The 25,544-nt window shown below is 39.2% G+C and overlaps 1 protein-coding gene across 1 annotated transcript in view; it reads right to left on the minus strand.

The window, feature by feature from the left end:
* Window positions 1-25,544, minus strand: part of col4a2 (collagen, type IV, alpha 2) — an 80,172-nt gene that overhangs the window by 50,201 nt on the left and 4,427 nt on the right. The window contains exon 5 of the mRNA XM_038289610.1: window positions 219-299. Within this exon, the coding sequence (XP_038145538.1) occupies window positions 219-299 (81 nt within the window). The remainder of the gene's footprint in view (window positions 1-218; window positions 300-25,544) is intronic.

A 25,544-nucleotide genomic window follows, 5' to 3' on the forward strand; every position in this document is an offset into this window, starting at 1 on the left:
AAATACAGTTTCAAGGCTCTAAATATGTCTTGCTTTTACTTATAGAAAAAAAGTTTTATTTTCAGATCAGCTTTCAGGCCTCAGGGCCTTATTTGGCTCTTTAGACTGAGAACCGGGGGTTGGTGATGGTTAAGTTGTGAAGTCAGCAAAGAGAAGAGAGAGAAGCAGAGGAGTGTTTGCACAACTATTGGTAGCAGCAGATACGGATAGGGACTTACCCTGGCACCCTTTTCTGGAAAGCATTTACAACCTCCGCTGCAGTCTCTTCCCCCACATGGACCACTGTGCTTCTTTCCACCCTGTTAGACACAAAGCAGACAACATCAGTCCATAGCAGAGATTTCACATATTCACATCAACACCACCATTTCATGTTTACCACATCTGGACAAACACAGCATGATGTTCCTCTATGTGCAATATATGGGACACAGTCAGGGGCTGAACTGTTGGTGTGAGCAGCTGTGTTTGTGTGGTTTGTGGTTCACGAATGCCACTCAGTTCTTTTGAATCAGAGCGGCTGATTGTCACACCACTGTCTGCACACTTCTACATGTTAGTTTGAAGCACCGAGAAGTGGCTCAAATGAGTCACGATGGTCGTGTAGAAAGTTTGGGCCCTTGTGGATCTATGAAAAAAGACTTGCATGATGACTGACAAGAACAATTCCTCTTTAGATGTCCACATTCCAATCAAACCACCCACCATCACAGGGTGATCTGTGTGAGACAAGAAACACACTCAAAAAATGCCTGGGGTCTGTGTAGACTTGGTATGATCAAAGAGATCCGTCACAGCTTCCTAAAGGTCAGGGGGGTCGAGACCCAAATGAAGCTCAGATCACTGGTGACAATAACCCAGATGGAAATGACTCTAGAGCTCATATAAACTGATGGACTCCCACAAAACTTAGTTTTGCAGATTAGATTAAGTTATGTGTTCAATAAAGTAAAATTTGCAGTAATCTGAGGTGATAGGACAGCGTGATGTGCTGCTTTGAGCTTAGAGTTTAGCCTTTGTTTAAATAGTGATAAGCTCTATTTCAATTAATCTTTTCTGACTAGAAAAAGTTTATTCAGAACTTATTCATTAAACTTTTGAAAACTATTTTCAACTAAAATTATTTCAACAGTGTCATGGACAAAACAAGTAAGATGAAAAATACAACCCGAAAAGTTACAATGACTAGACTTAACAAACACAGTCAGAATTTTGACCTAAATAAAATAAGAAAAAAACCCATCCCTAATCAGATATTTCAGTAACTGATGAGCTCTGAAACCCTGTCCTTGATTTAAGTGTTTTGCAGCAAGCTCCACTGTATAAGGCACAGCCTGTTTTCTACTATTTGATTTAATGAGCTTTTGTTGCACTAAGTCAACTCACAGACATTGACTGAACCTTGAATAGTTACCTGATTGGCTTATAATACAGATTTCCGCAGTTTAAACTTGAAATAAGGATTCTCATTCAGTATCATTTAAAATAAATTAGAAACCAGTTTTTGTCAGGTTGTGTCAAGGTTTTTTAGAGGATCCAAATGCAGAGATGGAAGCTGAGGTGGTTTCTTGCAGATGTAATGACCAAAAGATGGCAACTGAAGAAAAAATCCAAAAATAACAAAATACAGGAAACCAAAAACCAGAAGACGTCAGAAAAGTCACACATAAGGAGCAAGGAAATGACGAGGAACCAGCAAAGCAGTAACTGAAGAGAGGAATATACAGTATATGCCAAACACAACAAAGCCTGGGGTAATCAACTGATTGGGAGCAGGTGTGGACAGAAGGATCTAGAAGCTAACTAGAGGAAGGAGACTGACACAAGAGGGCAACAGAGGGCAAACAAGAAATACATAAGAACTCAAATGCAACCAGTAAACAAGTAAAATACTACAAAATGGAAATGAAACCAATGAAAACTCAAAAAGAAAACTTAAACAGAACAAAAAGCATGGCAGTGTCAGGGTTCGGTGTTCTGACAGGTGGGCGTGGTCCAGCACCTGCGGCTCGTTGAGGCTGCTCTGCTGAGCTTAAGAGGAGCATTCAGTCAGCTGAAGGATGCCAGAGTGTTAAACTGTTGCTGTACGCCTAGGCCTCTGTCCTGTCGACGGATCTTTGAAACCTGATGTGTTGGATGCCTGGTTCTAACCTGTCTCCTGTCTCCCTCATTTCGTTGAGATCTGGATTGCTCACCCGCCTGTCTCCGTGCTCTGAGGACTGGTCTCTGAATCCCTGCTGCTCAGATTCTGCTCTGGAGTTCCCCTCATTATTTTTATGTAGTAAATAAACATCCTAAACTGCTACTGTTTTCCCCTGTCTATGTCTGCATGTGGGCCAAATACCTTAAAACCATGACAGACAGTTTAATTTGGGAATTTCAACTAATTAATAAACCAACTAACAGAAAATAAAACTATTTTGATACTGACATATAATTTTCAAAACAGCTTTCATTTGTGAACTGTCGGCAAATTCAAATAAAACATACATAAATGGCAACACCTTTGTGATTTATGTATTTTTGACTTTTATTCTGACTTTTAAGATATAAAACCAATCAGACTTAAGAATACAATGTGAGTGCTAAGCTTTTATTGCAGACATCACAGAAAGGCTCTAACTTATAACATTTCTTTTTCTATACCCTCTGTACTGTTATCACTACGTGTTGGATACACTGTGTATGTTAACGCAGATTAACAGCAAGCCAAACTCAGTTTTCATGAGCCAGGAAGATGAGCGTCTTGCTCCTTTATTACGGTCTTCTTACAATTTTGAACAATTGTGTGGGAAGCTCGATGAAAGCTTTGAGTGAAACTACAAACAGAAACAGAAAATAAATGTGCATCAGCTCTCAATGCACAGAACAAACTTCCAGCAATATAAAACATAAATTAGAATTAACTCAAGTTGTTGCTAAGAAACAGTCACTCCAGCAGTTACAACTAAACAAGAAAACCTTTGGGATATGGCTAATTCCTGGAATAAACATATGCAAAAAACGATCTCTAAATAAACTCTAATAAAATATTTACTGCCATACAAAACACAGATTGAACTCACAGCCATTGCTTTCGGAGGTTTTGGAAAAGATTGACAACACAGGAGGCGAAGTTTGCTCTGTAACAGGCAGGTTTTTCTCTCTGTAAGCACCACTTCCTTACTATTACAGCCTCTGCTACCCACAATGCAATGCTTCCTCAAGATTCGCCTTCAAAATAAAACACAGATAAACCAATACTGTAAAAGTTCTTCTTTTCAAACTAAATTATTAAGACATACCTCCAACTTCTAACCTTGGGCAGAACACTCCCCGCCTGGCATTACAGATGCCACTACTTTTTATCAGTCACTTCCGCTTCTAAGAGCATAACAACATCTGAGATGGGACGCAAATAAGTCTTAGAAACGCCCTGAGATGATGTCCTTACTTCCACCTTTCTGACTTTTCCATCACTGCTTGGAAAAGTGGATGTGATGATGGCCATTGTCCATTCGTTTCTGTGTGCTTGATTTTGCTTTAACAACACAATGTCGCCTGGCTGAAGGTCACGGTGCGATCTATGCCACTTGCGTCTTGATTGGAGAGTGTTTAGATATTCGTTCCTCCAGCGACTCCAAAACTCATTGGCGAGTGCCTGCACTTGCTTCCACTGGCTTTTGAGCATGTCTTTTCCACAGAATTCTCCAGGTGAAGAAGGAACGCTCTGCTTCTGGGTCAATATCATTGCAGGACATAGTAGGAATGGTGAGGAAGGATCCGTTGTGATAGGAACCAATGGTCTTGCATTGAGTATAGATGACACCTCAGCCATTAGGGTACAAAGCACTTCATGTGTCAGACGGCTGTGTTTGTTCAGCAGGAGCATGGAATCCAGTAGTCTGCGAGTTACCCCGATCATCCTTTCCCAGACGCCACCCATGTGGGAAGCATGAGGGGGATTGAACTCCCATGTACAACCATTAGCATGAAGATAGCTGATAATGTTGGGAGGGTTTATGCTTGGTTGTGTCATACCAAGCTCCACACTTGCTGCAATAAAGTTGGTGCCCCTGTCCGATCGCATTTGTTTTGCTGGACCTCTTATTGCAAAGAATCTGCGTATCGCGTTTATGCAGCTGCAGGTGTCCAGAGATTCAATAACTTCAATATGTACACCTCTTGTGGTCATACACGTAAAAAGTATTGCCCACCTCTTACTTTGTGCTGCTCCTCCTCGTGTGCGTCGAGTGACGACTGACCAGGGGCCGAACACGTCTAACCCAACATATGAAAATGGAGGGCTAGTGTTGAGTCTCTCTGGTGGAAGATCCGCCATCTTTTGAGTCTCTAATTTTCCCCGGAGTTTCTTGCAGGTTATGCAATGGTGGATAACAGACGAGACCAGTCTTTTGCATCCTACAATCCACAGACCGGCTTGCCTAACTGCACTTTCTGTAAACTGCCTTCCTTGATGCACAACCATGGCATGATAGTGCAGGACAAGCAACTTTGACACATGATGTTTGCTTGGCAGAATGATTGGATTTTTGAATATTGCATCCAATGAAGCATGTTTGAGGCGGCCTCCAACTTTTATTAGGCCTTCATCCATATAGGGGTCAAGAGCTGCGATGGAGCTTGAGCTGTGGACAGTTTGATTGGCTTGGAGAGAAGCATACTCGTCAGGAAAAGCATCCTTCTGTACAGACTGGAGAATGAGATTACTGGCAGCATTCAGCTCCTTTGGAGAGTGCAGCTGTCTACATTCATGCCAACCTCTGCATGAAGGGTTTGATTTGTTGCTTGAAGAGTGAGAACGAGCTTGGTGAATTAAGTAGGCAATGGCTCGTACCAGTGATTTCCATTTCGAGAAGCGCTGGAAGCGTTCTGGTGTGAGTCCACTCTTTTGGACCTGCGTGGTGAAGGTTGCAACTTGTCGGATTTCAGCATCCACTTCAGGTTTCACCAACTCGAATGACTCACGTATTTCTGTTTCAGGTAGTTTGTAAAGGAAGTCTGGTCCTTTAAACCACATTGTGTCCATGAGCTGGGGTGCAGGTATTGACCTGGTAGCTAGATCGGCTGGGTTCTGCTCTGATGGAACATAATGCCACTGTTCAGGGGATGTAGACTGGCGTATTCTTTGAACTCGATTATGCACATAGACATAGAAGCGCTTTGCATCATTGCACACATAGCCGAGAACCACCTTGCTGTCACTGTAGAATTTAACAGCGTTTGGTTTATGGTCAAGTTCTTCCAGAACGAGGTCTGCTATCTCTACTCCTAGAACTGCTCCACAGAGTTCCAGGCGAGGTATTGTAGGTTCTGGCTGTGGTGAAAGTTTTGCCTTTCCAAGCACAAATCCGACCTCACACTTTCCCTCTGCATTTACTGTTTTCAAGTATGCTACTGCTGCAATAGCCCAACTTGAAGCGTCACAGAAAACACACAATTCAGTGTAGATGGACTTGGAAAGTGAGGCTGGAACATAGCAGCGTGGCACTCTGAGGCTGCTCAGATCTTGGAGGGATAATTTCCATGTTTCCCATGTGTCCATTTTTTCTGGAGGGAGAGGAGCGTCCCAGTTTTCAACTCCATTTGAGAGTTCACGTAACAAAAGTCTACCTTTTATTGTGACTGGAGATGCAAGTCCCAAAGGGTCAAAGATACTGTTGATTACTGAGAGAACCCCGCGGCGAGTGTAGGGTTTGTCATTAACAGCTACCTTGAATGTAAATGAGTCAGTGTTTATGTCCCAGCACATTCCTAGGCTTCTCTGATCTGGTAAAGGGTCATCACCAAGACTCAAGTCTTTGATGCCAGAGGCCAGATCTTCTGATTTGAAGGCTTGCCTGACTGAGACACTGTTGGAGGCAATTTTGTGGAGCTTGAGATTGGACTCAGCCAAGGATTCACATGTCCGCTTGAGCAGATCGATGGCTGCTGCTTCGGTGGGAAGTGAAATCAATCCATCATCTACGTAAAAGTGTCTCTCAACGAAGTGTCTCGTATCTGTTCCAAACTTTTTCTCGCCTTTCTGAATGGCTCTTCGTAGGCAATAGATGGCTACCGCTGGTGACGGGCTGTTACCAAAAACATGCACCCGCATACGGTACTCCTGGACCTCCTTTGACAAGTCATTGTCCTTATGCCACAAAAACCTCAAATAATCTCTGTGGTCTGGTGAGACTAGAAATCCATAAAACATTTGCTGGATGTCAGCAGTAGCTGCAATGAGCTCCTTCCTAAACCGAATCAGCACACCAAGGAGGGTATTATTAAGGTCTGGGCCCGTTAGCAGTACAGAGTTGAGTGACACACCACACTGTTCTGCACTAGAGTCAAAAACTACCCGTATCTGACCGGGCTTCTGGGGATGGTATACCCCAAAAATAGGCAGGTACCAGCATTCAGTGTTGTTGATGGTGGGTGGAGCGATCTCTGCATGATGGTTCTTGAACAGCTTGTCCATAAACTCTGAGAACTGTTCCTTCATTTGGGGTTTTTTGTTTAGGTTGCGTCTCAGTGAGCCAAGTCTAGACAGTGCTTGATCTCTGTTGTTTGGAAGTGGCAAACGAGGGGACTTGAAAGGTAAAGGAGCAACCCAGTTGTTGTTTTCATCCTGATGAACCTCCTTTTCCATTATTTTTAGGAACATCTCATCTTCAAAGGATAGTGCACGCTGGTTATCGTTCTCTGTGCGCTCAAAAACCTTCTCTCCAAGCTTTTCTTCAGCTGTGGGAAGTTTTGAGCTGTGTTTAGCGAAGTTATTCTTGTGCTCCCCGCCGTAGCATGGTTTTTCTTTGAGGCTGATGCTGTTAGGACAAGGAGTAAAGAAAGATGGACGTCCGTTGGAGAGAATGTGCGTTTTGTAGACGTTGACAGTTGGCTTATGAGCGTTGAGACATACTTCCCCCACAATTACCCAACCTAGATCCAGGCACTGGGCAAAGGGAGCACTTGGGGGTCCATTTACTTGTTTTCTTGCTTTGTGGATTTGTATGATGTCTCTGCCCAGTAAAACTGCTATCTCAGCATCTGGATCATACTTTGGTATGAGAGGAGCGAGGTGTTTCAGATGAGCGTGGGCCAGAGCAACTTCGGGCGTAGGTATTTCATCCCTATTAAACACTATCTCGTCACATTCAATGAGAGGAGGGAGGTCTAGACATGGGCCTCCACCTACTGGCTCTATTTGGAACCCAACTGCTTTCCTGCCACACATTTCAGTTAAACCAGCACACGTTCTCATGTGGTATGTCAGATGACTTCCCTTGATGTCAAATAGCTCAAAGAATTCGGGGCGAGCCAGCGAGCAATTACTCTGATCGTCAAGGATCACATACATCTTGACAGAGCGTTCTGGTTGACCCTTAGGGAAAACTCGAACTAGACATACCTTAGAGCAAGAACGTGGGGGACAGCCTTCACCACAGATCTCCGTGCACCTTGACATTACCTCGGGTGGCGTGCTATCTTGGAGCTGTAGCTCTGCTTCGGCTGTGCTTTCTGGCCGGGGTTGTTGAACCACATCAAAGTGCATGGCAGAGCAGTGTTTTTCACTTTGACACTCCTCACAACTGACTTTCATATCACAGTCCTTTATTGTGTGCGTAGGAGAACAACAACGAAAACATCGTCTGTGTTCTTTTAGTATGTTTCGTCTTTCTTGTATTGGTTTGATCCGGAAAGCTCTGCATTTCGCTAGAGGATGGGATTTCCTGTGGACTGGGCAATAACGAGTTAGATCGTCCTCTTTGGTACTAGGAAGAGTGGTTGTATTAACCTCTGTTCTGTTTACAGTTAGAGGTTTGTAGCCGATTTGTTTAAATGGTGGTCTCTCACCTCTGTTGAAAGGTTGGTTGCTGCATGTCACAAAACTTGGATCGTTTCTTGCTTTTGCTTCCTCTTGGACAAACTTCACAAAATATGAGAAGGGCGGGAATGTTACTTGATATTTTTGTTTGTATTTTGAGCCTGCTTGAAGCCATTTATCTTGCAAACTTGGAGGTAGCCTTTCCGCTATGGGCTTAACACCTCGTGGTGTGTCGAGGTAAGCGAGGCCTGGGAGATAAGTTTCGTTTTTAGCAACCTGAAGCTCTAGGAGCAAATCTCCTAGTTCCCTGAGTTTTATATTGTCTCTATTTGTAAGGCGAGGGAAGCTGTCTAGTTTTTTAAACAAAGCATTTTCTACTACTTCTGGTGTAGCATAACATTCTTCTAACCTGTCCCATGCTAACTGGAGGGCAGCTTTGGGGTTGGTGGTATAAACGGCTCTGATTCTCTTGACATGCTCTGAGGACTCTTTACCAAGCCATTTCACGAGGAGATCCAGCTCTTGACTACATGTGAGGTCAATGTCTTGAGTTGCATTCAAAAATGATGACTGCCATGCTCTAAAATTTTCAGGGGTGTCATCGAATTTAGAGAGCCCCGTTGTAATTAACTCTCTACGTGCTAGGAACTTAGCAAAGTCAGTCATAGGTGGGTAACTGTAGTGGGGATCATGGTAACTGTTTAGCCTGACATTGTCTCTTGGCGTGTCAAACGGTTCATCTTTTACATACATTTTCTTGAGCACCGGTGGAGAGAGAGTTTTAACAGATCTTCTTGGGCCGACTGATGATGTTTTTAATGCTGATTCGACGAGAGGCATTTCTTCCTTTGATGAATGTGATTTTAGCTGTTCTTGGTGTTGCACGTACTCCATGGTTCGTTGTCTGACGACTTGTGGTGGGACTCCACTCTTTACACTCTCCTCCTTATCTTGTTCAGCAGCTGCGGCAGCTTCTAGAACCTCTGCTCTTGCCGTAGCAGCTGCGGCTTCCTTTTCTATTTCCAGCATTTTAAAATCATACTCTAGATTTGCTTGTTGCTTTTTAATTTCTATTTGTTTTTTATTGTAGGAAGCTTTTGCATTTTTGGCTTCGGCAGCGGCTCGTGCAAAAATGGCTGCTTCAAATACGCTGGGCTTTGAGGACGACTTGTGGGATGAATGCTTAGAGCTAGAGTGTCTGGATCTTGAGCTAGCTTTAGATGATGCTTTAGCTTCAAAGTTAGACATTTCTTCTGCCTTTTCCTCATGAGCGTTATCCATCGCTGTGTCATATGTTTTATCCTCCACCAACTGCTGGTATGGCTTTTCACTGTACTGTTATCACTACGTGTTGGATACACTGTGTATGTTAACGCAGATTAACAGCAAGCCAAACTCAGTTTTCATGAGCCAGGAAGATGAGCGTCTTGCTCCTTTATTACGGTCTTCTTACAATTTTGAACAATTGTGTGGGAAGCTCGATGAAAGCTTTGAGTGAAACTACAAACAGAAACAGAAAATAAATGTGCATCAGCTCTAAATGCACAGAACAAACTTCCAGCAATATAAAACATAAATTAGAATTAACTCAAGTTGTTGCTAAGAAACAGTCACTCCAGCAGTTACAACTAAACAAGAAAACCTTTGGGATATGGCTAATTCCTGGAATAAACATATGCAAAAAACGATCTCTAAATAAACTCTAATAAAATATTTACTGCCATACAAAACACAGATTGAACTCACAGCCATTGCTTTCGGAGGTTTTGGAAAAGATTGACAACACAGGAGGCGAAGTTTGCTCTGTAACAGGCAGGTTTTTCTCTCTGTAAGCACCACTTCCTTACTATTACAGCCTCTGCTACCCACAATGCAATGCTTCCTCAAGATTCGCCTTCAAAATAAAACACAGATAAACCAATACTGTAAAAGTTCTTCTTTTCAAACTAAATTATTAAGACATACCTCCAACTTCTAACCTTGGGCAGAACACCCTCCTACATCCTCCACCTTCGCACCAGTACCATAGTCTGCAAAGTCAGAAAATAAGCAAATACCTTCTCCTCCTCTTGTTCATCAAATCTAAAAGACTACTTTATTCCCACAGAGGCAACAAAAAGATAATCAAAATAATTCTCCGTCCTCGGTCTGACACTTACAAAGGCTGTATTGAGGCACACAAAAAACTCTTTTCACTGCACAGCCATCATACTAAATGATCCCAGATCTCCAACAAAAGACCCTCTTCCTCTTCTTATGGAATGCACAAGGCGGAATTTCATTATTTCCACTCTTATTGGATCCAAAGACCTCTTTTCTTCATGCTTTTAGATAAAATTAGCAAATTCTAGATTCAAATTAGCATCCGTCAAATATGGTAGAGTGCATATGTCCACAAAAAGGAATCATTTGATTTTCCAAAGCAACATTTTTAATTTCAGGTAAAAATGAAATAGCAAAATCAACAAGGGTCTGTTGGGGGATGTGGGATATGAAAAATAATGAAGGTCACCTCATCACGGTACGGATGTAAGGCATTCAGCCATAACCTTTCTCCATACTGAGGTGGAAATCCAACATACAGACAATAGACTGCATCACTCTGGAGCGGATGCACAAAGGACCGGCTCCCATAGAGGCAATTAAACCTCAGTAAGAAATGCAACATCAATTCAGCTTTACAGTTTACGAGCTCAAAATAGCTTATAACAGTCAGACCAAAGGACAATGGGACTGAGCAACAGCATCCTGTTTCTCCACCCAGAGTCACAATTCCTTGACTTTTGGCAGAGTCACCTTTTCCATATTTTAGGTATGCGGCAGGAATACTTTTGATTGCAACAGCAAACAAATTTACAAAAAAGTTATAAATACATTTAATTAGATATACAGTTAGAATAAGACATGTAACTGTTTTAAGATGAATATGCTGTATAATTTCTGGAAACTATTTTGAAAATAAAGATTTTTTTAGAGTCCTATCTGGGACAAGTATTTCTACTGGTTCAATTGTTCTAGTTTTGTGTCATTTTTAGGTAATACATTTTTTTTTCAAATCCTGACCACTATTTTACAAAATATTACTTTATCTCCTATCTTATTTGACTTTTTTGCTGATATGTCAACATTTTTCCATTTATTTCCCAGGAATATATTCTATTTACCATCTTAACAAATTTTAACAAACCGCTTCCAATGAATGGAATAAATGAATGCAGACCCCGGTTCCTCCAGACTGCTTTTTTTTTATTTTTTATTCTGGCATAAACAGCCCTGCATGTCAAACTACAATGACAAAGGGCCAAATGACAGTCTAAACAACAGGATACTCAACCAGATGGGACTGTTTCCTTTTATTATATAAAAATAATATTTGTGTTATCTTTGGTCTGAAAAGATGTTGAGTTGATAGGAGAAAATGTATTCCAATTTTAGTTAAAGGTGCCAGAAAACGAAGTGACATGAGCAACACCTAAGATTAGATCTACTTTGACTCCACATTTATTGTTTCTGAGAACATATATATATATATATATATATATATATATATATATATATATATATATATATATATATATATATATATATATATATATATATATATATATATATATATATATATATATATATACAAGTTCTTTGCACAGATGAGACAAGGACTGTCCATAATGACAAGTATGATGCTGAGAAGAATGAAGATGATACTTTCAAACCTTAAAACAGCACAATACCTATTGTAAGGCACAGTGGTGGCAGCATCATGCTGTGATTTTCAGCCACTGTCCTTTGTAGACAAACTGCGTGGAACAATAGGAATTAAGAACTCCCTCCTGAATTTTCGATTTTATAGGATGATGATCCTATACATCAAAGCTGGTTTCAAAATGGGTATGCTATGATGTCAATAATGTTAATATTCAAACAGTTTAAATTATGAAGTGTGGCACCCATTATATTCATTACTATAAAACATTAGGCTCAGAAAGAAAAAGGTAGAGAAAACAATTAAGATACATATCATTCAGAGGAAATTGACTATTTCCGCTAAAGAAACACAACATAATTACAAAGATAAATTTGATAACAGTGTAACAGGACCTATGCACTGAACGCTGTACTAAATAAAAATAAATAACATGTTGATTTAGATTTTGACCGTAGATTGACTTAGGCTATTAATACTTTTAATATGTGCCCTAGATTCTAGATCTGTCTATGGCCTTGTAAAGTGTGTTTGAGTTTAAATAAACCTGTTGTCTGCATAAGTAGTGACCACTTTCTTAGATATGATAACCAACAGTTTTTATAATTTAGTTTTCATTGCTTTTCTCTTTTATTCCACTGCTGTGAAATAAATTCCCAATGCTCCCAAATATATATTAAAAATATGCATTTCTCCTTTTTGTTTAGTATCATACAACACAGTAAGTCATGAAAAGAGTTGGTTTGTGTGGACTGCTTGTGGTCTGTTTCAGTCACTGCTTTATATGAATCACTGCATGTTGTGTAGATTAGGTTTACCACAGACATATCCGCTCCCCAACACTTCCTTTCAGAGTCCAAAAGTAGCCAAAACCAACAAGGAGACTCAGATGGAAGGACAGGATGATGACAAGACAATAGACAAACACATATACATAACAAATACAGACTAAACAAACTTAAAGGATATTAAAGAAAAAAAAAACGAGCAAGTACTGAAATGAAACTAAAATTAGAGAGCCTTCATATGACTTTGACCACACATTTGTCTAAAGATCCCCATAGCAGAATAAGAAGATTTACCATATCCTGAAATATAAGGGTGGCACAGAAGCATTACTGACATGAATAGATAACAAGGACTTGCTGTCTGCACGATTTACAGGTGCCCCCAAAAAGAGACATAAAAAAAGAGTTAGATCAGCTTTGTACATGAAACCATGGAGTCCAAAGGATGTCATAAACCAGATAAAGAAACACAAAATCACAGTCAGAGACATATCTAAATTCATCATGCTGACACACAGCTGCACATTCCTTATCTACCCTTTAAAGGTTTAACATCCTACAAAAGATTTACCATCAAACTGAAAAACATATCCTAGAAACATGAACATACATCAAGAGGTTCTTGATCCTGATAAAGAAAGATTAACTTCAAGGACTAACATATTTCACATAGTACAAACTCCCTGGGTAGATCTTGTGACAGACATCTTTAGGATGCCCGTTTGCTTAAAAGACCCCATCACGTTTCAGAGTCTAAATGGTCACGGATCAGACTTGTTAGAACATCCAGTCTAAAAGGATGGGAATGACTAATAGCCTTTAAGTGATGGTTTCTCAGTTTTCACACAGGACAGCAGGACAGGGAAGCATAATCACCATTTGTGTGGTGGCCTTGGTCGTCAAGGTATCAGATGGGCATGAAAGATGCAAAATGCATCTGAAGGTGTGATTAAAGGCAGAGACAGACACTAAATCCCACAAAAAGGACCATATGAGGCTGATCTGCTGGCTGCCTGCCAGAAACCACATTTCCGACTTTTAACCTTTAAACTTTAACCTTGACTCTAAGGACTGTGTGATCTTAAGTTTCAACTTTGGACAAGATAGTTTTCCTCACATTGAGTAGCTTCACAGAAACTGAATACAATAATAATAATAATAATAAAAACACAATGAAAGAATCAATCAAGTCTGCCTTGAGCCATTGTTAAAGAGCTGCTGATAAAAACGAAAAAAAAAAAAAAAATCCATCCATAACTTTTCAACCTATCCTGCACACAGACAGACACACAATCTCTCCTAAAAATATAACATCCTTGGCGGAGGTAACCATGTGTTTTCACGTGGGGTTACACAATTTGTAGCACTGTAGCTTTGCACCAAGACGGTCCTAGGTTTGATTACTAGGGTCTTGGCTTGGGGGTGTGCATATTGTTCAGGTGCATGTGTAAGTTCGCTTTAAATAATCTGGATTAGGTTAGGTTCAATGACATCATGAAATTGCCCTTAGGTAGTGAGGTTGTGTGCACGGGGGAGTGGTGGTTAAATGGTTAGAGCATTGTGCTTGAGTGCCGAAGGTTCTGAGTTCAAGCCCCACTCCCACAGACTGCCAATCTGGCTCCCTGAGTAAGACCCTTAACTTCACACTGCTCCCTGGGTGCTGCACAAGGGCAGTCCACTGCTCCCCAAGGGGATGGGTTAAATGCAGAGAGTTAATTTCCTTGCTTTGTACTTGTGACAATGTAATGACAATAAAGTTGAATTCTAATTCTATGGTTGTATGTCTCTGCTCTGTGCTTGACAGGCAACCTGTCTAGGGTGAACCCTTCCTTTTGCTTATAGAGTGCTGCAGATAGGCAGCAGCCCTCTGTTCATAAGAAGGTAATTGGAGTTCCCAGGTGCAAAGTGAAATGAGCATAGGTGGTGAAGTTTCACTCACTTCACCTTAAAATTTAAACCGAATGTATGAGATACTTTTTGAGTACTTTGCTTGATCAATGTCTGATCTATTAGTGGCATTTGCAGGGTACTGAACTTAAATTACCAAAATGAGTTAAAAGCTCAAAATACCTTCCAATGAAGTTGCATTGAATAAATGTTTAAGTCTCTGATGTAAATACACCCCCTATGCAACACAGGGGCTATCCAATGCAACAAACATTATCAAAACAGGAGTCCCTATTCCTTAAAATAAGCCATTTGACTCACTTTTTAGACTTTTTACTAAGGTAACTTGCATTTTGTCATGCACCAACATGCATGGCAAGATTAAAACCAGTGATATTAGCCTAATAACTAATAGAATAGACAAGAATAGAATTTTATATGTTTATGCAGGGATTTTTCAGAGCCCAAGTGGACTATGGATCTGTGTGTTTTAATATCACTTCCCTCTTTGTGTGTTTGAACAGGTTTTTATACAGAAAATATGTACAGAAAAATTTCAGCCTATTTGTCAGCACTACGATGTGCCAAGGCCACAGCTGTCCTCGTTCACACTAAAGAGACAGATATCAAATAGAGCCAGCAAGACAGTTCAATTGAAAACACCTGGACTACATAAAGTTCAGGGAAGTGTTTAAAAAAATTTGATGGAGGTACACTGCTAGATTTGACCAGACAGGCTTCTGCACTATATCATCTCCCAGCTGATACTCCCTTTGCCAGCTGAAAAACATCTCTGTGAAATATTTCTAATGCTAGAAATTAACAGCTGAAAAGTCTTTCAAAAAGTCTTTACCAACTACTTTTAAGAATAAACCTCTTCTGATAATTTACTTCATTCAGTATTATTGTTATTTTTCTCCTTCAAAAGGGGATTCATTCACAATATGCAAAAAACCCCAACAAAACTACTGTTTTGACTGAGTTGTTGCAGCCGTTTAGAGCTTCCTTGTGTCTATAGTAAATCCAGAACACCAGTTGCATTTTCTCACAGAGAATGCATGTTACTGTTGTTGTCTGTGTAAGTGATTCACATGTGGGCTCGGTAATTGCTTCCATCGCAAATGCAAGTCTGGAATTTTTAACATTTTTCAAATGCTTGAACTGAATTATATAAAGTGCCAAACCAAATTATTTGCAATTTTTCAGTTTAATAAGATCTATGTGCTTTGCTTTATTTTTTAAAAGCAAAAGGGGTTGGAAATGTCATCCAAAGTTTGAAAATGGGTCAAAAAATAGGGAAGCAGGTCATGAAGAACAGTTCATATTTTCTTTTACTGTTTTCTCCACAGACAAAAGGTAAACTTTGGGCTTAGTTAAACAATCAGATTTTAACTTTTATACACACACATTTGAACCAAAACATCAAACATCAGCATGCTTGTTTTGGCATAGTTAAACTCGGTCAAATCGCGATAAGCAACAAACGCTGTCTAAATGCCTTCATGATGGTGGAAATGTTGTGAAACCCATTACAAGCTTTCACAGTTCTTTTTTTCTCTTCATCAGCAGAATAACCCATTCAGTTTCTAGTTAAAACACCACTAACTTTCTATTTACAAGTTTAAAAGTTGCTGTCTCTCTGTATCCTTATCAGCCTATGGAGATGATTTGTTTAAATGTTTTTGAAGAGTCTGAATATGTTTTCAAAGGACTATAAGGCATAGTCAAACACAATAAGCCATAAAATTTAGTGAAAATTTTACAGATACAAGGTACATATCCTGAAATCCAAGCAGTCCAGTAAGGGAAAGGGAAATGAAGGGTCAGTGGGTTAGGGTCACTCTCCGGGGTGTAAAACATGACTCTAAAGGAGAACATGAACTGGAGCAAAGGGACCTTAAGACAGGGCAGAGCAGAAACTCCAAAAGTGCTCCTGTGGCTGAGCTCCAGCATAAACATGGCTCTGGTTTCTGCCTTCTGACAAGGCTCGACCTTACATCTCCATAACTGGCCTTAGGTCAAACAGCGACTCCAGTCTAAAACCCTGCGGGCCACTTTTGTAATCAGGACTTCCTGTCACGACCTGAACTAATTTAACCTGGGATTAGTCACATTTGTGCTCTGGATTTGAAGAAATGAGACAAACTTGTCAGATGTTTCCATTTTGATAGTCCCTCTGCTCACTCCACTAATAAGATGATCAATGACAGATGGGATTCATTCACTTATGTGAAAACTTGAGAGGTCTGAGAACCGCAGTGCTTGTTTTTCTTAAACTGCTATTGCAACAAATGGATAAAAGTATGATGAAAGTTCTGGTACAATGGGGAACGACAAAAGATTGTTCTTGGCGACAAAGAGAATTTTAGGAATCCTGATCTGCAGGGGTTATACGAGAAAAAACAAAATTTTTCTCATCTAAAATGAGCTTGTCTTACCAAGAATAATCAAATTTTTGTCTTAAGTAGAGGTTCTCCAGTGTGTTGTGGCATCATAATACAAGCCAAATAAAAACATCCTTATTTTACATTACAGAACTTTTTGTTACAGTTTTGTTTTGACACCATTTGAAAACCTATAGTTATAAATTTTTCGTTTTTCGGTGGTTGGATGTATTTCAGATCAGTAGAAAAATATCCTAAACTATTAGCCTCTTTAAAATATTATATTATGTTATGCTTTTACGATCAAAACAAAGGTGATTACTGACTTTCTTATAAAAATCTGATCATGTTATTCTCAGGCGTATTGTTGCCTGGTATTTTGTAACCGGTGGTTGGTTCTGGTATGATTGGGAGTATCCGATTGCAAAATAGACCCAATAGCTAACTTTTTCAACCTTTTGTTGTCCCTTGTGTAATAATTTTTGCAACATTTGTTCAAATAAACTCTGCCCCAGTTCTTTACTTCATACAGATCTTGAATAATACAGAAATCTGCAGTAACTATTCCAGTTTGTCAATATTTACCTTTTTTGATTTATCCGTAATATCACACTGGCTACAGAAAAAGACATTACAAAACAAATGTCCCAACCCAACATGGGCATTTTCTGATTTATAGCCATAATATCCCTGGATATTTACAAGCAAAACGGGGCCCCTTCCCACAACATACTGTAGAGTTTCCCACCAATCATTGACTGCACATGCATAAACCCAACATATGGAATCTTTTGTGACGTGTAAATCAGCACTATTCATGTTTTATCATTGCTTTTTCTAAAGAAGCACCATGGATAGCCGCCCATATGGCCCATATCAAAAAGCACCATAGTGTTTATCATTCACTTCTGTGTATGCAGGAGAAAAATATTTTTTTGAATGTCTGGCCAAGTTATTATGTCAGGTAATTAAATACGTTTTAAGATATAACTGTCTGGAACAAAATGTTAACAGACATCTAAGAAAAAAAGAAAAGCTAATAGGCCATGCGAGAGAGGGAATGCAAAAGAGAGCAATTGGACATGATCATGTTATTACAAATTGTGCGTTTAATTTTGTTAACATTCTTCCCATGACAAGACATAATTCTTTCCTATCAATTAGAGCACAGCTGGAATGCAAAGTTACAGTTTTTGTCATTTTTCCAGGGGAAAGAACATTACAAAAAAGTCAAGAGGGATCAGTGAGTGCCCTGTCTTGACAAGACATTATAGCTTTGTCTTGGTTAAGGTTCTCAAATAACATATGACGAGATTAAGCCAGGGTTTTATTGTAGTAGCCTATGAGTCAATCTCAAACAAATTACAGAATGTAATGTGCAAACACCTGTTGAAGTTCACTGACCAAATCCGTCTGTTTTGTGAGAACAAAGTATGTATCCTCTTTCTATAAACACTGCTCAGGCAATTCTTCCATATGAGCTCACCAAAGAGCCTCACCTCTACTGAGGACAGATAGACAGACAGCCAGACACGCACGTGCTAGAGGAGGGCACGAGGAAGAGGATGGATAAGGAGGCTGCTGAAATGTGAACAGGACAGGCTGGGAGAGCCAGAGGGAAGACAGACTGTCTGCCAAGTCTCTCCTTATGGGATAAATGTGGAGAGCAAGGGGACACAATACGGCACAGATAAAAAACAGTGATGGAATGAGGCTATAAAAGGAAGTGAGGGACAGTGCTGCACTGAAATATTTGAAGCTTGGGAGGACAGAGTGGACGGAGACTTTGGAATTCTTTCAACACAGCCTGATGGGACCCCTGTGTCCCTTCATTAATCACTGTAAAAGGGACTAAGGGAAAAGGAGAGGGGAGGATATACAGTCTAGGTAGTATAGAGGGATTTTCCACCAACCTTATGTTTAAACTTCATTCCAAGGGGAACTTCTCACGCATTACTGGAGGGTTGCCATAGTAAATAAACATGGACAAACCCAAACATAAAATGCCAAAAATATTACAATTTTGCTTCTTTAGCAATGTTGGATGTAGGATTATCTCAAAGTAATGCTATTTGAATGCTAATTGAAACATACAAAATACTTCCTACAAACGTTTCACTACCGTTATTTATCATAGGCTTGTGACCTAGAACTATGCCTGTCAAGAACACACAGAAAGTGCCTATCCATTTCATTACAAAATGACTGTAGTGCTGGATTATCCCTTAAGTCTCAAAATCTTAATACTTCTTTACAACGCTGGATTTTCTTACTTTACTTCCATAAAGACCAATGCAAAAAAAAATCAATAACTCCCCCTTATAAGTCATTTAGCGCTTTGAAGGTTCTACAATGTAGGGATGGGCACAGCTAATGAAACCAAGTAATATTTGCTTATACTTTAATGCTAACTGTTAAGATGACTGTTTCTGATTCTGAGGCTGATACCAACTTGGGGAAATTGTAGATACAATCTCCTATCCTAGCTCCTATCACTTCACCTTTCATCCACACTAGAACACTATCCTGGGTAGGAAAGGAACTCCAGACAGCTGTGGTGAATCCACACAACCTTACAGGACTGAAATCCACATGGATTAGGAGATTCAAGTCCCAGACTAGGGCCTTCTGACAAAGAACTACAAGAAAACAAAGGTTTTTTCTTTTTGTGGTTTGTGGTTCTTTTACCCTTTACACACTTCTGATTTGGCTTAATTGCCCTTTCTGAAGTGCGATTGCGAAAGGCAATCATGTGTATGTGTCCATCGAACCTATTGATGTAAGTTTGATTCTATTGGTTTGGTTCTATGATGGGGCATCAGTCAGTTGTGGCAATTTTGCCAATCCAAATCTGAGTTTTAGCCCTGCATAATATCTGGACACACACATCTGAAACACACACATTGGCATATCATCATGGGTACACATAGCAAGCCATTACTATGCGTTCAACTGGATGCTGCTGTGTCGCACAAGTACTTTTTGTCACATGTACCAGTAGCAGGCCAATAGTGTGCCTTGTGAACTATTCCAGACATCCCGAGTCCAGTAAAAACGTTTGGAATCTGTTAGAGGACATTATGTATTTTAACAGATTATTAGATCGTACTGTAGGTCTTAACATGGGATGTTCCGAAGAAGACTGAAATCAACAACATTAATCATAAGACACTGGTCTCAATGAGGAAAGCATATCTAAATGTGTACAAAACTGCAAAAAGGACATCTAATGGTTTTCTTTCAGTAATGGCTGTGTTCTCCTTGTCTGTCTGTTTGATGGACAACCTTGTTTTTGGTAAGTTTGCAGGCAATATGCTCCCTTTAGTCAACGGATTAAACAGCAGAGCATGTATATAGGTTTGCTATTTAAATCTGTTTTAAACGTCTCCACAACTTTATCCATGAACTATGTACTGTGTTTATTGGTCTCTATGATGTTGTCCACTGCTGTTCGTGATGTGAAAAGGCTCAAGCAGAATGCCTTTTCATTACACAAGGCGGAATCAAATTGGATACCTGTTTCATTTTACATATTTACACTATCAGTGTACAATTAAGTAAACTCTGTAGAAGTGAAACTTTGTGAAGTCTTGCATGGCCGTAACTCAACCCCTCTACCCTTTCCTGTGTAGTAAGCTCCTCTGAATATAATATTTTCTTTAGCATATTTCTCCATTCACTCAGGATGTTTCCCCTAATACAGAGCATAAATAAACTGACATGCTGAAATATACACTCCTTAATGTGCGCATATGTAAGAAGAAATATAAGGCTAACACATTCTGCCAATAAGAAACAGATACCTTTAGGGGTAATTTAGTGCTTTTAACAACCAATGAGAAATTTTCCTGTATGTTGTCTTTCCAGATTCCACCATGGAAATTGGGGTCCATCATTGCATATGCATTCTTGTTTAAGAAGGATATTTGTGCACCGGTGGGACAAGCAGCCAAGCGCAACAAGCCTTTCCTCACAATTACAATGCAGCGCTGCAGCAGAGACTAATCAAATAATCAGCACCAGAAAGTCATGTTTTACCAAACAACAAAGTCTACCTCTGATCTAGCACAACCTGCCAACAAAATAAACACAGTGTACACACGAACTCAAGGGCATGCCAAACTATCAAAAAAGCAAAATGCAGAAAGGTCACAGGGTTTGTCTCTTAGGCGTGGCTAAACACATCAATGGAAACAAATTGCCAGCCAGCTTCACACTCTAAGCAGTAAAACATTAACCCCCCCCCCCCCCCCCCCCCACACACACACACACACACACACACACACACACAAACACACACATACTTACATCAATGTCAGGGAAGCCCTACAGTTCTCATCCCAGGCTGTGGCTTCCTGCATAACAGCACAATGGGTTCTTCCCCCGATTGTCACAGCCACTGTTTTGCCCATGTTTCTATTTTCTTATCATAAGCAGACATCTTCCCCTCGCCCCAGAGGTGCACCTTCCTCCCTGATAAAGCAGTCACATTCAACAGGTCAGTCACGTGTTTGCTTTTATTAGTGAACATCTCTCATTCAAATACAGTAAAAAATTTTGAACCTTGCCCAGCAAAGCCCTTGAGAAAAGTACTTTGAACTTCCATGGACACATTAAAATCCCACACACACCGATCTGTACTTATTTTGGTGTGTGTTGCAATGGAATACAGCAACAAAATAGGAACAAGATCCATCACAACCAACCATCCACTTATAGATAAGAGGTTAATTGTTAAAGCAGGCGCTACGGTGCTGCCAAAAATGTCTCTTCCTCATACAAAATTTCTGCAGGTCACACATCCTCTGCCAGAACAGCCTCCCAAATTCCACCACATACTCTCACACACATCTTGAAATCTATTCTCAAACACATGAAATCACATCAAAGCGTCATGAAGGCAACTATATGAAACATCCTGTTAGCATTTCTGCCTCAAGAGCCTTCCTTCCTCTGTCAAAAGACGCTGATAAACAATATTTTTTCTGCATAGCGTATCTTTATGAATTGGGGAGGCCATTAAACACCTATACTGTATGAAATCATGATTTGCTTTTGAGACTCTAAAAAATGGTTTTCCCATAGCAGGTTAAATTAGATACAGAGCAGGAAAACTTTATAAATTAAAGCAAGTCACAAGGAAACAGGATATTCCCAACGATCAGGAATGCACATTGTAGTCAACTCAGGGGCAGATAAGTGTAAAAAGGCTGTGGAGCAAAAAGAAGTGAGCGGTTGCTGCAAAGTCAATCAGTGCAACCAGCTGAGATGTTAATGGCAGGAAAAACTATTACCAATTGACATTTATGATAAGCTTCTTCTGTATCTGAATAATCTGCATCTAATTATATCATTGGACTCCACTGGAATGATTTAGATTGATTTTGATAGAACTTGTCAGATATTGTTTCTTTAAAACAGTTTATAAATTCGACCTTGTCCTAAAGCTTCAGGGTTGACCTTGAGAATAAGCCAATTTTCAATTCTTTAGATGTTGTTGTTTTTTTGTTTTTTTTACTATAAAATCAAGTTTGTTGTGATAAAAAAAACCCAACATTTTCACATACAACTTGGTCAAAAATTGCATTTTTGCTACCTTGGTGCTCTTTGGCATGGTGTTGGAGCTGTGGTTGATGGATATTAGAATGAAGCAGATAGTCCTGTAGAGGAGTCTTAGTTGAAGATCTGGACATATGATAAGAGTGTGTCAGTCTATGAGTTATTGAGCTACAAGCTACAAGCTCAATAACCCCTTGAAAGGGGGCACTCGGACGTATAGGGTCCCATTAAGTCCAATTTGGCTCAAACAACAGATAATGTGATCTGACACTGATATTCTTTGAGCTTGTGGTTCACCTTAAGTTCTTTAGTTTTTCGGGGCCCTTTTGTTACCATCCACATTATTTGCCTCTTTGATCTGTCATCAATTTTCCCCCAGCAGCCATTTCCTGGGAGATTGGCTACAGCCCAATGAATCATACATTTCTAAATAATAAATGTGCAACTGAAGAAACATGAATCTGTTTGAAGATGGTTTTATAGCCTTTACTTTTAACATGAGAGTATATATTTTCTTTCTACTGTAATCTCCTCAGACAACTTTTACTTTGCTTCTTTTAGTCCACATTGATTGTGGTACACACCATGTCACTGAAAAGCACGTTGACTATCTGTAGCCCTATAGATAGGGCATATGATTGAGGAGAATATATTTATATATTTCCATTTTTCCTATATTGAAGTTGTATGTACTAACCTCTGATTTTTTGTCCTTTTATTGAATGAGACAAACAGGGATGTCATTGTCTCCAATACTGGAACCAGCTCAACCTATAGATCCTAGAGCAATGCCCTAAGGAGGTCATGATAATATTCTTGGTTTTATTATGTGAAGCCAGTAGGGGTGTCAAAATAAAAAATATAATACTTCAAGCCATGAAATTAACAATTTTTTTTTTTAATGTTTTTAATCAAAATGATAAAACAGGCACCCTAAACCACATGCAACTGAAACTAAAAGTTTACAACGAATCAATTAATATGTATAGCTGCAGCAGATGTTGGCACCTTAACCCTAATGCAAGCAGACATCTGTTTCATTTCAGGCCTTAAAACCATTTAATTTACACAATACTGATGACAGGCCACACCAATAGCTAATGCCGTAACTCCTTTACAAAAAGAAGGCAATGATGTCCGGTTTAATAAATGTCAAACTGTGTTTCTTACTCCTTATTTTTAAGAAATATCCTAAAATAGTAACTATAGGGAAATTGTGAAAATATTTTCACAAACAGAAGGGGGAGACAAAAGTACCACTTTGTAGACTTAACAGGCTGACTAGAGATCATATTTGATCTATAATGCTTCTGAAACTGGATATTAAACATCAAACACTTAAATAAATAGGAGGTAGCATGTAATGAAAATAACTCAAAGATGTAATTGCATAATTGCTGTTTTTAGTTACCAAATTGATGAATGATCTAAGCAGATAAAATAGGGACCATTAGGTCTATAGACCTGCCCTGATTGGGACCCAATCAATCAATATCAAAATCAATCACAAATATGTCAGATAGAACTGAGTGTAATTTCACTGAACTCTTAATTAGAACAGTATGGCAAAGGCAGAGGACAGGATTTAACCTATAAATTTCTCACAGCCAATCTAAAGAGGCTGGTAGTATAGGGTTGACCTCTTTTTAAAGGTAAAAGGACACTTAGTATGGTCAGGAATACAAAAAAACTAAATAATAAAGAGCTATATTAACCATATCATACATCCCTAAAAGTATGCATTCTTCAGTCATGAAATTACTGTTTCCGAATTATAGTTACAATGGTGTGTTTATATTAATAGGCTTAGTTATATAGAGAGAAGTATCCTGCAGTTCTTTAACTTTATTCAAACAGGTTTCCAAGAAAAGATATGGTGATGTGCTCATACAATCTTGTGATTCGCTTTGCGTTAAACTTCACTTAACTACGTCTTGTTGCAGTTGTACCTACTTGCCATTTTTTGCTAGTGAACAAAGTCTATACGACATCATAAACACTCTTTTACTGAGACCACGTGATTTGATTCACTGAGTTAAATCAAGTGGATGATTGTGAAAATTGTGAGAATCCCAATGAGAACAGTAATGAGAAAACCATCTTGAGAACAGCAGCTTTCAGTCAGCGGAGGAATTCCAGATTTAAATCATCAAACAGAGACGGATGGTGGGAAGCAGTTGTACATTGGTTTGGTTCAAAGAAGCCAAGCAGTCCCATGAGTCAGATCTAAAGTCTGATATTAAACAGAAACATATTTCAAAATCATAGCTTTTAAAGTTAGAAAAGATAAGACTCATAAGATTAAAACTTCTATTCTTCTGTTTTTTTTTACTAAATATTCCCTTTGAAATCTTGTAAAATCAGATACTTAAACTACGTCACACCAAAAGATGAAAAATTTTCTACGTTTTTTTGTTTTTTAATCCTCCATTTGACTTTAAAATTATGTACAAAGAGCATGAGTTGTACCAAACTAAAAATAGATTGCTGTACCTCTGGCGTTGTTAAGAGAAGCTATGTGATAAATAGAGGAGCTAAGCCGTGTCATACGCTCCTGATAAAGAGCTAGGCAAATTCGATAAGAGCTGGGGACAACAGGGCCTTTTCATCAGACTAAAGAAATAAGTTTTCATCTGAGAGCCTTGAGTATGATATTAAATATCTTGGAGAAGCACCAAACAGCTGACAGCCTGCACAAATAAACAGAAAAGCAAAACACATTCACATGGTGAATGATGGTCTTTCAAATAAATTAGACTTTGACTTCAGCATTACATTAAGCTTGATGATATATAAGTGCATACAGTAGTTACTAAAACATCACGACACAAAAGGCAAGTAACTCTTTCATTATTTCCCATTAGGCAGGGAAATGTTTTATATAATAAGGCAACATCTGGATAACTTATAATTTGCAATTTACCTTCATTATATGAGCCATTCTATTTTTTTATAATTGGTAATGCAACGATTCCTCCAACACATAAGATAAGACATAAATTAAAGGTTTAAAAAAAGTGTTAGACAACATTTCTGCTAAGTGTAGAACAGTCCAGTCCAATTTTGAGCAGAACACAATTTTATACTTGTTTGATTCATTGATTGATTATAAAGTTGTAGTCCAGGAAGGACATACCAACGAAATTCCCAACAAAATCAACAGGAGTCCGCCTAACAGGAAGTTAACAAAGTCACATTAAATCCACTGATCTTAGGTCTCTCATTCATCAATGTATGGTAAGGTTTAGCTGTTAAAGCCACTCAACTTAATTTAAGGTTTTCTTGCCTTTTTCTAAGTCTCTGTATTTAATAATAATAATAAGAAGAAATGTCCAAAACCTTTGGTGTGTACTTCCAGCATTGATTTGATTTTAAAACTTGGTTGCACTCTGCGGTACAGGTTCTTTTATGCAGCCGTT

Source organism: Cyprinodon tularosa, unplaced genomic scaffold (assembly GCF_016077235.1).
Source record: "Cyprinodon tularosa strain WSP-4 unplaced genomic scaffold, ASM1607723v1 ctg270, whole genome shotgun sequence".
In the NCBI taxonomy this organism is placed as follows: Eukaryota; Metazoa; Chordata; class Actinopteri; order Cyprinodontiformes; family Cyprinodontidae; genus Cyprinodon; species Cyprinodon tularosa.